We start from the raw sequence: 16,160 nt of genomic DNA, 5'->3' as shown, positions 1-16,160 counted from the left end.
GACCTTCATCACTTACAATTCGTTGTACGTCTATCTATAAACATTCTTGTGGGGACATACTAGACAACACTATTCTCACTGAAGAAGGTGTTGAAAGAGTCATCTCTCACAATCCTCTTATCACTGGGCTTTGGGTGGGATGCTGGATTTTATATTCCAGGAAATAGAGCTCCCAGCAGCTATTTCTATTCTGGACACTAACCTCACCAATGTGATTAAGGATGCTTTAATGCAGGGTGGTAGAAACAGGAAGCAACGGTGAGGGAATAGATACTGAGTCCAGGTTATCATCTCCAATAAGGTAGGAAGAGAGATATCTGATTTAATAATTAGTAAAATGACAAGTTTAGAATAAACATACTCTAAAGATTCTTTATTATCAATTAAGATAATATTAAGTAACAATGGCAACAACAACAAATTACCTGCATGAATCCTCAGCCCTCTGCTGGTGAGATTTGTTTAGTTCCAAATGTTGGGCAATTCTGGATGAAAGGAATAGGCAAGAAATAGATTTGCCTACCACCAAGTTTCGTGGATAGATCTGGTGATTGCTTCAAAATGGGAGATGCTCCCATCACTTTTAATACTTCTACTGAACAGAAATTATGGTCATTGATGACATCTAATCACAGCTTCTCTTTATTCATTCAAATTGCTGAAAGACAGGTTGAAAGACATCATACTCCTTCTTTCTTGGTAAGAGATCTCTCTTCTTTCTTGTTAACAGAATATCAATTTTGTTCAGACAAGGCTGCCATGAGCTTCACGGGAGGCTAGATTTCTCCCTAACCCTAGATACTGAGTTATGATTGGTCTAAAATAGTCAAAATCCCAATCTCCTTAGAGCTGACTGGTTTAGGCATTGGGATGTTAGGCGATTCAGGATAATAAGTGAGAGGTAGTCCTATGGATGGGTTTCTGAAGAAGATTCTCCCTGTTGATAAGAATAGACACATCATGGAAATATTCCCTTTTTTGTCTTCGGACTTACTCTGTGAGGAGATGACTCCTGCAGCCGTTTCAAGTTTTTCCTGGCCAAAATGGACAAGCCTGAGATCAAAAAAACTGATACAGTGCATATGCCAAAATCCTAAATTTCCTGCAACTCTGAGTCAGCTAAGCTCTGGAATGCTTGTTATGTGAAATAGTTTCTTTTTGTTTAAGCCATTTTTAATTGGGTTTCTCATTCTTCTAGCTTAAAGCATCCTAGTTGATAGTATTTCTCTCCATTACTGAATAGAAACATTAAGGCAGCAAACTTGTATTACATCTGCACTCTGAAATATCACAAAGAATTTTAGAGTTTTACATATTTCATTTCTCTTAGCATATACATGTAAATATATATACAAAATTATAAATATATAAAATATATATTATACACAGACACACACACACACACACACACACACACACACACACACACACATATATTTCCTTGAACCACAGTGTGGGTCTTGCTGTGTCACTCTTTAGGGACAATGATGATATTATACTAATTCCATCCTTTTACTGAAGAAGGAAAAAAGTTAACATTGGCAATGTCCCACAGCCTCTCAGCCTGAAGTCAGAATTGATCATTCAGAGTTGCTCAAGAACACCAAAATAAGAAATTTGGATTTTGTTTTAAGTGGAATGTGGAGTCATTAGAGAGTAAGCAGAGGAGTGACATTTTAATTATATTTAAAACGAGCATTCTGGCTGCTTTGTGGAGAATGGATTATAGCAGAGCAAGAGGAATTTGGTGAGAAGTTTGTGGCTCTAATCAGGTTGAGAGAGATGATGCTGGGTTAGACTAGGTCAATGACAATAGGAATAGAGAAATAGATTTGGAAAATATTTTGAAGACTGAACTTATTGATGGATTAGATATAAGATACTATGGAGAGATAAATTAAGAATAAATCCTGGATTTTGGCTTGAACAAGTTAGGCATACTTTGGTGCCAGCATTGAGATGGAAAGAATAAATGAGAAAGTGATTTAGGGAAGAAATAAAGAGTTCATTATAACATAATAAAGATATATTGAGTTTAAGATGTGCATGTAGAGGAGTCAAGTATAAATTTGGATCTATGAACTTGTAGCTTAGAGAAGTCTGAGCTAAATATATAAATTTAAAAATATATAGTATATAAATATGTGTGTGTACATGTGCATGTGTTTGTATATGTGTATATATATATACATATATACACATATATATATATATATATACACACACACACACACACACACACACACACAGGACTGAGTGATATCCCCAAGGGGGAGAGGGTAGACAGATAAACCAAGAATCCCTAGATCTGAGCCCATATAAATATTAGGTAGAATAGAAGGAGAAAAAAATGAAACTGAGAAAGAACTCCTAGTGAGATAGGAGAAAAACTGGGAGGGGATGGTTTCACAGAGCTAAGAGGAGTGTCTCAAGTGGGAAGCGAATTGGTATAGGAATTCATCACTGTCCAGTTCCACTCAAGTATTGATGCTGGGCTTTGTTCTTAATCTGTTAAGGAATTACCACCCCCTCTTTTCAGTGGAATTAAAAATATACTAGACTGCTGAAAGTTGGATTTCTACCCAGAATAGTTATTCAGATGGGGGCTCAGCCTTGTTTTAGGATGATGACTGTTTTCATGAATGGCCAAGGGATATTGTGCTGATATCTGAAAATGGAAGGCCATTCACCAGATAGTGATAAGAAAAACAGCAATGGGGCTCCTCTGTGACGGCAATATTATTTACTCACTTGAAGAGGGAGGGATGGCCCTCAGACATCAATTAAGCTTCCATGTAGCTCCCTGGTGCTTGACAATTTCCCAACCCACCTCTTTGTCTTGTGGTCTCTCCCAAGTCAAGCTTTCTCTTTCAACTCCTGCCACTCCAGTATTCTCCAAGATACGGCCCAGTCCTCCTTCACCTGAGCTCCTTACAGAGAGAATGAACAATTGTTTGAATGTTGATGAAAATTACAGTAAGTCAAGAACAGAGAAATCACCATTAGCTTTCATAGTAGGGTGATCTTTGGTGACCTTTACTAGAGTTTCACTGGAGTAGTAAGGACAGACTACAAGGTGACAGGTGTTGAGGATTAAAAGGGAAGTCAGGAAGAGGAGTTATCAGGTGTGGACAACTCTTGAGAAGTTTTCTGGGAGGGAGAGTAGAGAAATGGATTGTGGGAGGTGAAGCTGAAATTGAATATATAGCTGAGGAGGATTTTTTTTTAAGATGCAAGATAAAAAGCATTTTCATACAGCAATGGGAATGGTTTAGTAGAAAGGGGGAGATTGATGGTGTAGGAGGACAAGGGGATATCTGAAGTGATGTCCTTGAAAGGTGAGAGAGAATGGTATCCACAACACAAGGGAAGGAATTGGCTTTTAAGAGGAGCAGGGACAAGTCTTCCATTGTAATAGGAGAACACAGAGAACAGGATATAGTTTAGGAAGGTTTAATAGTGGGAAGTTGAGAGAGCGCTCCTCTGATAAATCTTTGTCGGCTTCTGCATTTCTATTTCTTTGGGATCTGTTTTCTATTGAATTTGACAGTGCTATTCTGATAGTGGTTGCATTTTGTCAAATAGCTTGTCATGGGATTGTTATCTGCAATGGACTTGGAGACCTTGTGAAGGTATTCCTGGGAACTACATCTATTGGGGCAAGCAATTGTTGTAGAGGAACCAGCTATCAGTGAATATGGTAAGTGCATCCTAGAAAGTAGAACACATCCAGCATGTTTAGTGATAGATAATTACTAGTTCCAGAGATCAACTAGTAATAGAGAAAGCAGTGGATGAGAGTGCAGCAAGATACATCCTATCAGGTGGGTGGAGCATAGTAATTAAAAATCTATAAAAGTAGGGAGCATTAGAGATTTTGGTACACAGACCAGTATAGTTTGCAGCAGAGATGCCTGAAATAAAATAGCATGTTCTCCTTAGTTAAAGTTGGTTTAGGAGCAGACTTCAGTCCCATTCTAATGGAGAGGAGGCATTAGAATGGTAAGAATAAGGCAGGACCCCATTCTAGCAAGTCTAGCTTTCTGAAGAGATCACTGGGATAGTAAATCCCAAGAAAATAAGATTTGAATCCTTTTACCAGAACTAGTGTATAAGTTTGGAAAGTGGAAAGTGGTCTTAGAAATAATGCAGGGGCTTAGTTTCTATCAGAAGGATTCATGTTTTCTGGGGCCTGAAGTTTTTACAAACATCACAAAATCTAAAAAAAAAAAAAAAAAAAGTAATAATTTTAAGCATTAACTGCTTGATATAACTCTAAAGTACTTTTTCCACTAAATTATTTTGGCTGCATACTCCCTAATTATGTCTTAGTATAACAATGTTTTATAATATAATGTTTTATATATTGATAGTTTTAATTTTTTTCTTTCAATTTCAAAATTCTTTGTAAGTAATGACATCCTAACATTTAATCGCATACATTGAGATGCATGAAACAGATGTACTCACTGGCTTTAGTACTGCTACAGTTTTGTACCCTACAAACACAGGAATTCTGATAAATTTTACATTTCCAGTCAAAAAGAAAAAATAATATAGGCATTTATAATTGTATATGCTGCATTGTTGAGTATATTTCTGAAAGGAGAGAATTTCTATTTTAACTAGGATTTGATGAGGACCCAATCTTTTTCTTACAATTTTACATGCTAAGTATATTAGTTTTCCATTGTTGCATAATAAATTACCACAAGCATAGTGATTTGAAACGACACACATTTATCTCACAGTTTCTGTGGGTGTGGAGTCCAGGCATGAGACTGGGTCTTCTGTTTCGGGTGTCAGCAGGCTGTAATCAAGATGTTGGCCAGGCTGTGCTCTTCTCTGTAGGCTTGACTAAGGACAAATCCACTTGCAGGCTATCAGGTTGTTGGCAGAATTCGTTTCCTTGCAACTGTATGACTGAGGGTCCCAGCTTCTCATTAGCTGTCCACCAGAGGCTACCCTCAGGTCCTAGAGGCTGCCCACAATTCCCTGCCACGTACTCTCTGCAAAAGTAGTTCACAGCGTGGCTGTTTGCTTCTTCAAGGGCAGCAGGAGAATTTCGGGCTCAGCTAAGATAATCATATATAATGTAACAATAGTCATGGGAGGAACATCCTATCACCTTTACCTTATAGCTTAATCAAAGAAATGATATCCCATTACCTTTTCCATAGGTAAAGCATGGTTGGAAGCAAGAGTAGCTTATACAGGGGTGTGATTTATTGGGAATCACTTTAGGGTGGACATGCTAAGGAATGAAATAATTTCTGTAGACCAGTTTCTGTACGTTTTATACCCTACTTTTCCTCCACTACTCAAATAGTTCTGGTGCCATACTCTAGACACCTCCATATCATGATATGACCTCTGGCCCTACACTTTCCTGTCACTATGCCAGGTAAGTCAGTATGGGGGTAACAATATTTTATCTAGTACTATGCCTAGATGCTTACTGTGATGGTTAGCAGTGACTTAACTACACATGAAAGTGACCAAGAACCACAAAATATCCCTCTAGATTCAATGTAAATATATACCTAATTCAAGTTCCCCTTGGCTGGATCCCAAAGCTATCCATGGCCATTCCAACTCCAACACCACCTCATCTGAGGGATGAGTGTGACAGAGGGGAAGTAAAAGTGAAAAGAGTCTTAATTATTGTAATTATAATATCTTATTTTTATGAATTTTATAAAAACATGTACCCACGGGAAGACTTCTTTTCCAGGGCTCATGAGGGGGCTAAATGAGGAGCTTTGAAATTAAGTTTCATTAGCTTCATGGGAAATCCACTTCAGGTTGCCACATTTTTTTTTATTTTATTTTTTTTTATTTTTTTAGTTTTGATCACATTTTAAAATTATTAATTTATTTGACAATTATTCTCTTGATCTGAAGTGATAGTTAGAATTTTTAAAACTTATGCAAATTTCTTATCCAATGGACTAGTTATAAAAGAAAGTCAATAATTGGGTGGAAGTTACCCTCTATGCATCAGTTGAAGATTCCAACCACAGGAGTTTAAATGTTTGGATTTAGATTGTGAAAAACAATAAAGTTTGTTCTTTTCCCTTAGGGCTACATTTATTGTATAATTACAATGTACCAAGACTATATTTAGCCTTTATTCTTTGTGTTTAAATTGTGTGCTATTTAAATTTTGTGATATACATAGTCCTGATTTTATTTTGAGAAGGTAATTGGTGATTGTAGCAGGTACTTCTGCCTTCTGATCCCCAAAACATTCCCCTCTTGCTCTCACAAAAAAAGAAAAAAAAAGAGAGAAGAAAAAAAGAACTAAATATTTTTTAAAAGTTATCAGGTGACTAAATGTTCAGGGAAATTGAGTGCTGCTCTCCATAAGATAAAACATACCCTTAAGGTGTTTAGGGTAATCCCTTTCTCCTTTGCTAGTGATAGTTTAGAGGTGGTCATGTGCTCCAGTTCTAGCCAATCTAAGAGGAAGTGCTGATGGTTCTGGGAAAGAGAGATGTATGGTGAGAAACCACCCTTTCTTTATGCCTTTGAGACTTCTAGTTGGTGACAAGTAGTTTCTGATCACGAAAGCCTAGAGGAAGCAGAGAAAATGACTCAAAGCTCTGAACTAACCAACTCTGCATGCTTTCTTCTGGACTTCCTATAACGTGAAATGGAAACATGCCACGTCTAGTCTGACATTTCTATTGCTTACAGCAGAAAGCACTCTAACAGAAACAGCACAAAAGTCATACAAACACACATATAATATTTATTGTACCTTTTTCTCTTAGAAAAGCAATATATGTTCATTCTGGAAATTTGGGATACAGGTATTCACAAGAAATTTAAAAAATCATTCAGAGATAACTATATCAACACTTTTTGCACATATTCTATTTTTCCTATTCATGCACTTTGTATATTATATAATTTTAAAAATTAGACTTATTGTTTTATACCTAATTTTTAAACTTAATAACCAAAAGAATTAAATTGAAGATTTAAATCAATTAATCTTAGAAATTAAATTGAATCTTATTCTATTTAGTCTCCTATGGACACAATTTATAGTAATTAGACAACAAGAATTGGTTCGACATTTGAAACTAGGCTAAAGGTTAAATAGATGAAATTCAAATGTATTTTAACTGCTCATAAATATTATCTCTTTGTGACTACCAAGTAAGTTCTGAGATCAGGGCACTTAAAATTTTTTTCTAACTCATTTACACTGATTTATGCTGCTGGGAAGATTATGTTTGTAGTACTCCAACATTTTTGGTTTGTTTGTTTTAAGCTATGATATCTCTGTTTTGTAGGCTGAAATTGAATTTGCACAATCTTTTAATTCATTGTTGTTTGTTCATGTCATGTATTACTAAATTGAATTTAGCAAGAGGAAATCCATTTTTTAACCAGTTTTATATGCCAAATAGAAGAGGAGATATCCAAGATAGAATCTTAATTATCTGATATATTGGATTAACTCTGCAGAATGTATCCTTTTTTACAAGGAATCCTCATCTTTTATTATGACTGAAAATAGAGTAAATGACTGTAATACCAAATATGAAATACTCTATATTGAGTGATGTATCTTTAACTTAAAAGCCACATTTACCTTTTGCACTATTAATTTTTGTATAAATCCATATCCACATTATAATTTACAGACCACAACATTTATATAATATACTTATTTCTGCCAAGTGTTTCATTACATGTTGAGCCTTAAGAGAGTTTTTAAGGTTGAAAATGGTGAGTGATCAAATTGAAACAATCCAGTACAGTTTCAATATTAACATTATTATGAATATATATATATATATATATATATATGTAAATGTATCAGGTGAATACATTCTGATACATTTTTATTGTAATAAACTTCTTTATGAATGTACAGAATCAGTTGGGAATTCCTAACCTTTTTTGTGACATTGGCTCCTTTGGCAGTGTGGGATGGCCAAAAACCCTTCTCAGGATAATGTTTTTAAATGCATAAAATAATACAAATAGGAATAAAAGTAAAGCAGTTGCATTGTAATACAGTTTTGTGAATGGCCCACAGTTTAAAAACACCTGCATCAAGATTTTGAATAGCCCTTTAGTTAATGTATTAAAAAATGCCTGAGAGCGTATCTAAGTAGAGCAGTTTCTTGAATGTGTAAAAGCCAAACTGACATATGTTCAATAAACACATATCTAACAAAGCCGTTAGATTGTATCTTGTATATTTTTGCCTTTAAATCCATATGTAAGAATTGTTATCAGTTTGGGAATAAGAATACGTATGACAAAGAGACGGTAGAGAAGAATGGTTTTGTTGTGACTTATCTATATTCCTGTGTCATCTAGTGGAACTTTAAATTCTTGGTATTAGTATACACACCTTTAAAGTTAACTTTGAGCATTTTAGCACATTACAAATTTGAGTTCAGCCCAATTCAACTGTAGAGTTGGGGCATTGATTGGCTAATTAAAGGTATGAGTTTAGTAAAAAGATATGAATGAAAGAGTAGAAGGAAGGAGTTCAATAGTGACAGAAATAGGACCAATGGAGACAGAATTGGAAAATAACCTGGAATGTGGAAAAATAACTACTACACACTACAACACTAAAAGACAAAGTATGAGAAGAGAAAAATAAGGAAAGGAAAGACCTACCATTAGTTTAATTAGTAGTTTACTTATCACAGTTCCACAGGGCCTGGAATGTGTGGAAATGACATTTCATCTTTTGTGTGGTACTACATACCTCATGTGAATATAATAATATTTTACCTATTTCTTTTAAAAAATAAGTTAAAGAGTGGTTGAATTTCTTTTAATTCCCTTATATGGTTTTCTTATTTAATGGATATTATAGAACCCTTTCATCCTATCCCCTTTTTCATGGAATGGGTGGAAATAGGCCTGAATTAAAAGAGGTATTGTGCTGACATATTTTGGAAACCATACCACTCAATGTGAACATCAGCAGGTATTAGTTATACATTTACAGAGAGTTTTTCTTTTCCCTTTTCCAATACCCTTCTGTCTCCTTTGACCTATATATAGTGAAACTGAGGTTTTCAGAGTTAATTTTACATACCAAATAACTTTTTACTTGTGCATTTGCTTGATTTCTTATTTTTTTTTTTTAGTGATTTGTGGATTATGGATTTAGAAAGATCAGAAGATAGAAAAAAATCCCTGATATTAGAAGAGAAGGTATGTTATTTATAAAACATAATCAGTATATATCTTTTCATGATTGCATTTTAAAACAGTGTTATTATTACTACACTTAATTACCACAAACTCCATAGACTACACAGCCCAAGAGGAATGTTCTAACCCCCTGTCCAAATCTGAGCCCCTCTGAAACTCCCTTTTATATGGAGGCACTTCACAACCTGTACCAAGTGAAGAATGGGATGAAAGAGAACTATTTATAAGTCTTGTCAGGTTGGAGCAGTGGACGGTGGGTTGGTTGCTGAATACTCCAAACATCAGAATGCTTTTGAAGCCAAGGAAAAAATTTGATTCATTGCATTTTGTTTTTTTAAACCATAGAAGGGAAAACTGATCACATGGGCAGGGCTATCTCTGTGCTCTATGTATTTATTGTTTTAGCATAAGATTGTAATTGCTGCTAAGCCCCTTTGGAGAAAAACTCTCCAAGGCATGCTGAGGTTAGGACTGTGTTTCTCAGCGTTACTTTTTGGCATCTGTTTGCCTTAGGCCATGGCTATTTTAAATATTTATATATTATAAAAGAAGAAAGTGATTTAAAAACCCATATAATATGTTATAGGAGCTCAGTAAGTGAAGAGATTAATTTAGAAGCTAATGGTTAAGAGGAAATATTTAATTATTTTTCCTGAAAAAAATTTTCCTAGTAATTGAGTTTCTGACAATGTGATTTCCAAACGAATAAATGTAATACCATAATCTGAAACTCTGCTTTGTTTGTATGTAAATGTGCTGGAATATGCTTTGTGTTTATCATTCCCAAAAGGGGAAATTCATTACCTTGTCCTACATAGTTTACGTGTATGTTTACGTGACTTCCTATGTAGTCTAACAATTACAGAGAAAAATATCCATATATAAGTGGATCAAAGCATGGATTTAAAAAAGCAAAGAGAAAGAAGAAGTGATTTACTGGATCTGACACCCTGTTTACCATTTCAGGATCAAACCAATACCAAATTCCAAGGACATAGTAGGGAGTCCAGCAGACAGTAAATGAAGTGGCAAATGCAACCGTCATCTTTAGAGTCCTCAGTCGAGCTTGTGGTATATTATTCTTGGATTGATTCAGTTGTAGTTCTTTTAGGTAGAGAAAAGAGAAGGCATTTAACAACCAGTTTTATTACAAAACCAAAGTAGACAAAAAGGAAGAGAGAATCATAATTCAACCTGATGAATATAATGGAAGCAAATTTCTAATATTTTTAATAATGACAATTTGTTTGAAAGGCTTGTTTATATTTCAAGTTTTCCACTATGTTACATAATGAATAGAAAATATTAAAGATAGTAGTACTCTTAAAATAAATTTTCCATCAAACTAATATGGATTTGAAATAAGGGGCTACTCAAATTCTTAAAATATAAATTTAAGAGAGCAGACTGAGGTTGAGCTGAGTTGAATTCCCTGCCTTTTGGTTGTCATGCCAACATAACCATGTTTACTTTATAAATTTATAAATTCCACCTCTTTCCCGACTGGCCACGCAGGAGGTGCCATCGCCATTGCGGGAGGCAATGTAAGCTTGGCACATGGAAGAAACACATGCATTGGAACTGGTGTCAGAATCCTAGTTGGCATTAAGGACATTGAAGGACGAGGACAAGATGGTGGAGTAGAAGAATGTGAGCTCACCTCTTCTTACAGAAACACCAAAATCACAACTAACTGCTGAACAAAACATGCTGGAAGCTACCCCAAAAGATACCCTACATCCAAAGACAAAGAAGAAGACTCAATGAGACGGTAGGAGGGGCTCAGTCATGATAAAAACAAATCCCATACATGCTGGGTTGGCAGCCCACAAATTGGAAAGTAATTATACCACAGAAATTCTCCCATAGGAGTGAAAGTTTTGAGCCCCATGTATGGCTCCCCAGCCTGGGGGTCAGGCAATGGAAAGAGGATCTCCCAGAGGGTCTGGCTTTGAAAGCCAGGGGTTTGATCACAGGAATTCCAAAGGCCGGGGGGAAACAGAAACTCCACTGTTGGAGGGTGCACACAGGGTCTTGTGCACACCAGGACTCACGGGAAAAAATAATGACCTCATAAGAGACTGAGCCAGAATTACCTGCTAGTAGGGGAGGGTCTCTTGTGGAGATGTGTGGTAGCTGTGGCTCACTGTGGGAGCAAGGACACTGGCGGTGGTAGTTCTGGGGAGTACTCATTGGCATGAGCCCTCTTGGAGGCTGCCATTTTCTCACCGAGACCTGGCCCCACCCAACAGCCTGTAGGCTCCAGTGCTGGGATGCCTCAGGCCAAACAACCAGTAGGGCAGGGACACAGTCCCACCCATCAACAGACAGGCTGCTTAAAGTCTTCCCAAGCACACTGCTGCCTGCTAAACACACCCCATGACACAGCCCTGCCCACCAGAAGGACAAGACCCAGCTCCACCCACCAGCAGACAGGTACCAGTCCCTCCCACCAGGAAGCCTGCACAAGCCTCTTAGACAGCTTCATCCACCAGGGGACAGACAGCAGAAGCAAGAAGAACTACAACCCTGCAGCCTGTGGAACAGAAACTGCAATCACAGAAAGTTAGACAAAATGAGATGGCAGAGGAATATGTCCCAGATGAAGGATCAAGATGGAACCTCAGAATAACAATTAAGTGAAGTGAAGATAGGCAATCTACCTGAAAAAGAATTCAGAGTAATGGTAGTAAAGATGATCCAAGATCTTGGAAAAAGAATAGAGGCACAGATCAAGACGATACAAAAAATGTTTAACAAAGACCTAAAGAACTAAAGAACAGTGAAACAGAGATGAACAATACAGTAACTAAAAAGAAAGATACTCTAGAAGGAATCAATAGCAGAATAACTAAGGCAGAAGAATGGATAAGTGAGCTGGAAGACAGAATGGTGGAAATCACTGCCACAGATCAGAATAAAGAAAAAAGAATGAAAAGAAATGAGGACAGTCTAAGAGACCTCTGGGACAACATTCAATGCACCAACATTCAAATTAGGAGAGGAGAGAGAGAGAGAGAAAGGACTTGAGAAAGATTTGAAGAGGTAATAGCTGAAAACTTCCCTAACATGGGAAAGGAAACAGTCACCCAAGTCCAGGAAGCACAGAGTTGCAGGATAAGCCCAAGAAGGAATAAGCTGATACACATAGTAATCAAACTGACAAAAAATTAAAGACAAAGAGTAAATATTAAAAGCAACAAGGGAAAAGCAACAAATAACATACAGGGGAATCCACATAAGGTTATCAGCTGGTTTTTCAGCAGAAACTCTGCAGGCCAGAGGAGAGTGGCATGATATATTTAAAGTGATGAAAGGGAAGAACCTACAACCAAGAATACTGTACCCAGCAAGGCTCTCATTCAGATTCAACAGAGAAATCAAAGCTTCACAGACAAGCAAAAGCTAAGAGAATTCAGCACCACCAGACTGGATTTGCAACAATGCTAAAGGAACTCCTCTCAGCAGAAAAGAAAAGGCCACAAGTAGAATAAAGAAAATTATGAATGGAAAAGCTCACCAGTAAAGGCATACATACAGTAAAGGTAGGAAATCATCTGCACACAAATATGATATCAAACCCAGCAATCGTGAGGAGAGCACAAATGCAGGATATTGGAAGTGCATTTGAAATTAAAAGACCAGCAACTTAAAACAATCTTGTTTATATATAGACAGCTATATCAAAAGCTCATGGAAACTGCAAATTGAAAATCTGCAGTAGATACACACACAAAAAAGAAAAAGGAATCCAACCAAATACAACACTAAAATTAGTCATCAAATCACAAGAGAAGTGAACAAAAGAGGAAGGGAAGAAAAGACCTACAAAAACAAATCCAAAACAATTAACAAAATGGCAATAAGAACATACATATCAAAAGTTACCTTAAACATGAATGGATTAAATACTCCAACAAAAAAGACAGAGTGGCTGAAGGGATACAAAAACAAGACCCATATATATGCTGTCTACAGGAGACCCACTTCAGATCTAGGGACGCATACAGACTGAAAGTGAGGGGATGGAAAAAGGTATTCCATGCAAATGGAAATCAAAAGAAAGCTGGAGTAGCAATACTCATATCAGACAAAATAGACTTTAAAATAAAGACTGTTACAAGAGACAAAGAAGAACACTACGTAATGATCAAGGGATCAATCCAAGAAGAAAATATAACAATTGTAAATATATATGCACCCAACGTAGGAGCACCTCAATATATAAGGCAAATACTAACAGCCATAAAAGGGGAAACTGACAGTAACACAATAATAATGGAGGACTATAACACCCCATTTTCATCAATAGACAGATCATCCAGACAGAAAATCAATAAGGAAACACAGGCCTTAAGTGACACATTAGACCAGATACACTTAATTGATATTTATAGGGCTTTCCATCCAAAAGCAGCAGAATACATATTCTTCTCAAGTGCACATGGAACATTCTCCAGAATTGATCACATGCTGGGCCACAAAATGAGCCTCGGTAAATTAAAGAAAATTGAAATCATATCAAGCATCTTTTCCGACCACAATGCTATGAGATTAGAAATCGACTACAAGAAAAAATAAAACTGTAAAAAACACAAGCACTTGGAGGTTAACCAACATGTTATTAAACAACCAATGGATCACTGCAGAAATCAAAGAGTAAATTAAAAAATTCCTAGAGACAAATGAAAATGAAAGCATGATGATCCAAAACCTATGGGAGGCAGCAAAAGCAGTTCTAAGAGGGAAGTTTATAGCAATGCAATCTTACCTCAGGAAATAAGAAAAATCTCAAATAAACAACCTAACCTTACACCTTAAACAACTAGGGAAAGGAGAACAAACAAAACCCAAAGTTAGTATAAGGAAACAAATCATAAAGATCAGAACAGAAATAAATGAAATAAAGATGAAGAAACAGTAGAAAAGGTCAATGACACTAAAAACTGGTTCTTTGAAAAGATAAACAAAAAACCTTTAGCTAGACTCATCAGGAAAAAGAGGTAGAGGGCTCAAATCAATAAAATTAGAAATGGAAGAGGAGAAAGCTATTATACAATTGACAGCACAGAAATACAGAGGATCTTAAGAGACTACTACAAGCAACTATATGCCAATAAAATAAACACCTAGAAGAAATGGACAAATTCTTAGAAAGGTACAATCTCCCAAGACTGAACCAGGAAGAAATAGAAAATATGAATAGACCAATCACAAGTATTGAAATTGAAACTGTAATGAAAAAACTCCCAACAAACAAAAGTCTGGGACTGGATGGCTTCACAGGCAAATTCTATCAAACATTTAGAGAAGAGCTAACACCCATCCTTCTGAAACTCTTCCAAAAAATTTCAGAGGGAGAAACACTCCCAAACTCATTCTATGAGGCCAGCATCACCCTGATACCAAAACCAGACAAAGATACCACACAAAAAAGGAAAATTACAGGCCAATATCACTGATGAGCATAGACGCAAAAATACTCAACAAAATACTAGCAAACAGAATCCAATAACACACTAAAAGGATCACACATGATGATCAAGTGTGATTTATCCCAGGGATGCAAGGATTTTTCAATACCCGCAAATCAATCTGTGTGATACATCATATCAACAAATTGAAGAATAAAATCCATATGATCATCTCAATACATGCAGAAAAAGCTTTTGACAAAATTCAACACCCTTTTATGATAAAAACTCTCCAGAAAGTCAGCATAGAGGGAACATACCTCTACATAATAAAGGCCATATATGACAAACCTACAACTAACATCATGCTTAATGGTGAAAAGCTGAAAACATTTCCTCTAAGATCAAGAAAAAACAAAGATGTCCACTCTCGCCACTTTTTTCAACATATTTTTGGAAGTCCTAGCCATGGCAATCAGAGAAGAAAAAGAAATAAAGGGAATCCACATTGGAAAAAAGGAAGTAAAACTGTCACTGTTTGCAGATGACATGATACTATACATAGAAAAACCTAAAGATGCTAACAGAAAACTATGAGAGATACCAATACCAGACAAAGACACTACAAAGAAAGAAAATTACGGACCGATATCACTGATGAATATAGATGCAAAAATCCTCAACAAAATACTAGCAAACAGAATCCAACAACATGTTAAAAGGATCATACACCACGATCAAGTGGGATTTATCCCAGGGATGCAAGGATTCTTCAATATATGCAAATCAATCAATGTGATACACCATATTAACAAATTGAAGAAGAAAAACCATATGATCATCTCAATAGATGCAGAAAAAGCTTTTGACAAAATTCAACACCCATTTATGATAAAAACTCTCCAGAAAGTGGGCATAGAGGGAACCTACCTCAACATAATAAAGGCCATATATGACAAACCCACAGCAAACATCATTCTCAATGGTGAAAAACTGAAAGCATTTCCTCTAAGATCAGGAATGAGACAAGGATGTCCACTCTCACCACTATTATTCAACATAGTTCTGGAAGTCTTAGCCACGGCAATCAGAGAAGAAAAAGAAATAAAAGGAATACAAATTGGAAAAGAAGAAGTAAAACTGTCACTGTTTGCGGATGACATGATATTATACATAGAGAATCCTAAAACTGCCACCAGAAAACTGCTAGAGCTAATTAATGAATATGGTAAAGTTGCAGGATACAAAATTAATGCACAGAAATCTCTTGCATTCCTATACACTAATGATGAAAAATCTGAAAGAGAAATTATGGAAACACTCCCATTTACCATTGCAACAAAAAGAATAAAATACCTAGGAATAAACCTACCTAGGGAGACAAAAGACCTGTATGCAGAAAACTATAAGACACTGATGAAAGAAATTAAAGATGATACCAACAGATGGAGAGACATACCATGTTCTTGGATTGGAAGAATCAATATTGTGAAAATGACTATACTACCCAAAGCAATCTACAGATTCAATGCAATCCCTATCAAATTA

General features: G+C 36.1%; 1 protein-coding gene and 1 long non-coding RNA gene across 3 annotated transcripts in view; one reads left to right on the top strand and one right to left on the bottom strand.

Moving 5' to 3' along the window:
* LOC132366479 (uncharacterized) overlaps positions 1-16,160 on the top strand; it is a 32,979-nt gene that overhangs the window by 6,078 nt on the left and 10,741 nt on the right. Inside the window, exon 2 of the long non-coding RNA XR_009503445.1 lies at positions 9,132-9,198. This is a non-coding gene — a long non-coding RNA (uncharacterized LOC132366479). The remainder of the gene's footprint in view (positions 1-9,131; positions 9,199-16,160) is intronic.
* GNRHR (gonadotropin releasing hormone receptor) overlaps positions 10,058-16,160 on the bottom strand; it is a 29,661-nt gene continuing 23,558 nt past the window's right edge. Inside the window, exon 3 of one of the 2 annotated variants that reach the window (XM_059924072.1) lies at positions 10,058-10,302. In XM_059924072.1, coding sequence (XP_059780055.1) covers positions 10,058-10,302 — 245 coding nt within the window. The remainder of the gene's footprint in view (positions 10,303-16,160) is intronic. The other variant, XM_059924073.1, reaches the window with a different exon arrangement.

Source organism: Balaenoptera ricei, chromosome 5 (assembly GCF_028023285.1).
Source record: "Balaenoptera ricei isolate mBalRic1 chromosome 5, mBalRic1.hap2, whole genome shotgun sequence".
Lineage (NCBI taxonomy): Eukaryota > Metazoa > Chordata > Mammalia > Artiodactyla > Balaenopteridae > Balaenoptera > Balaenoptera ricei.
The sequence above is the reverse complement of the archived record's forward strand: the minus strand, read 5'-3'. Positions and strand labels throughout refer to the sequence as shown.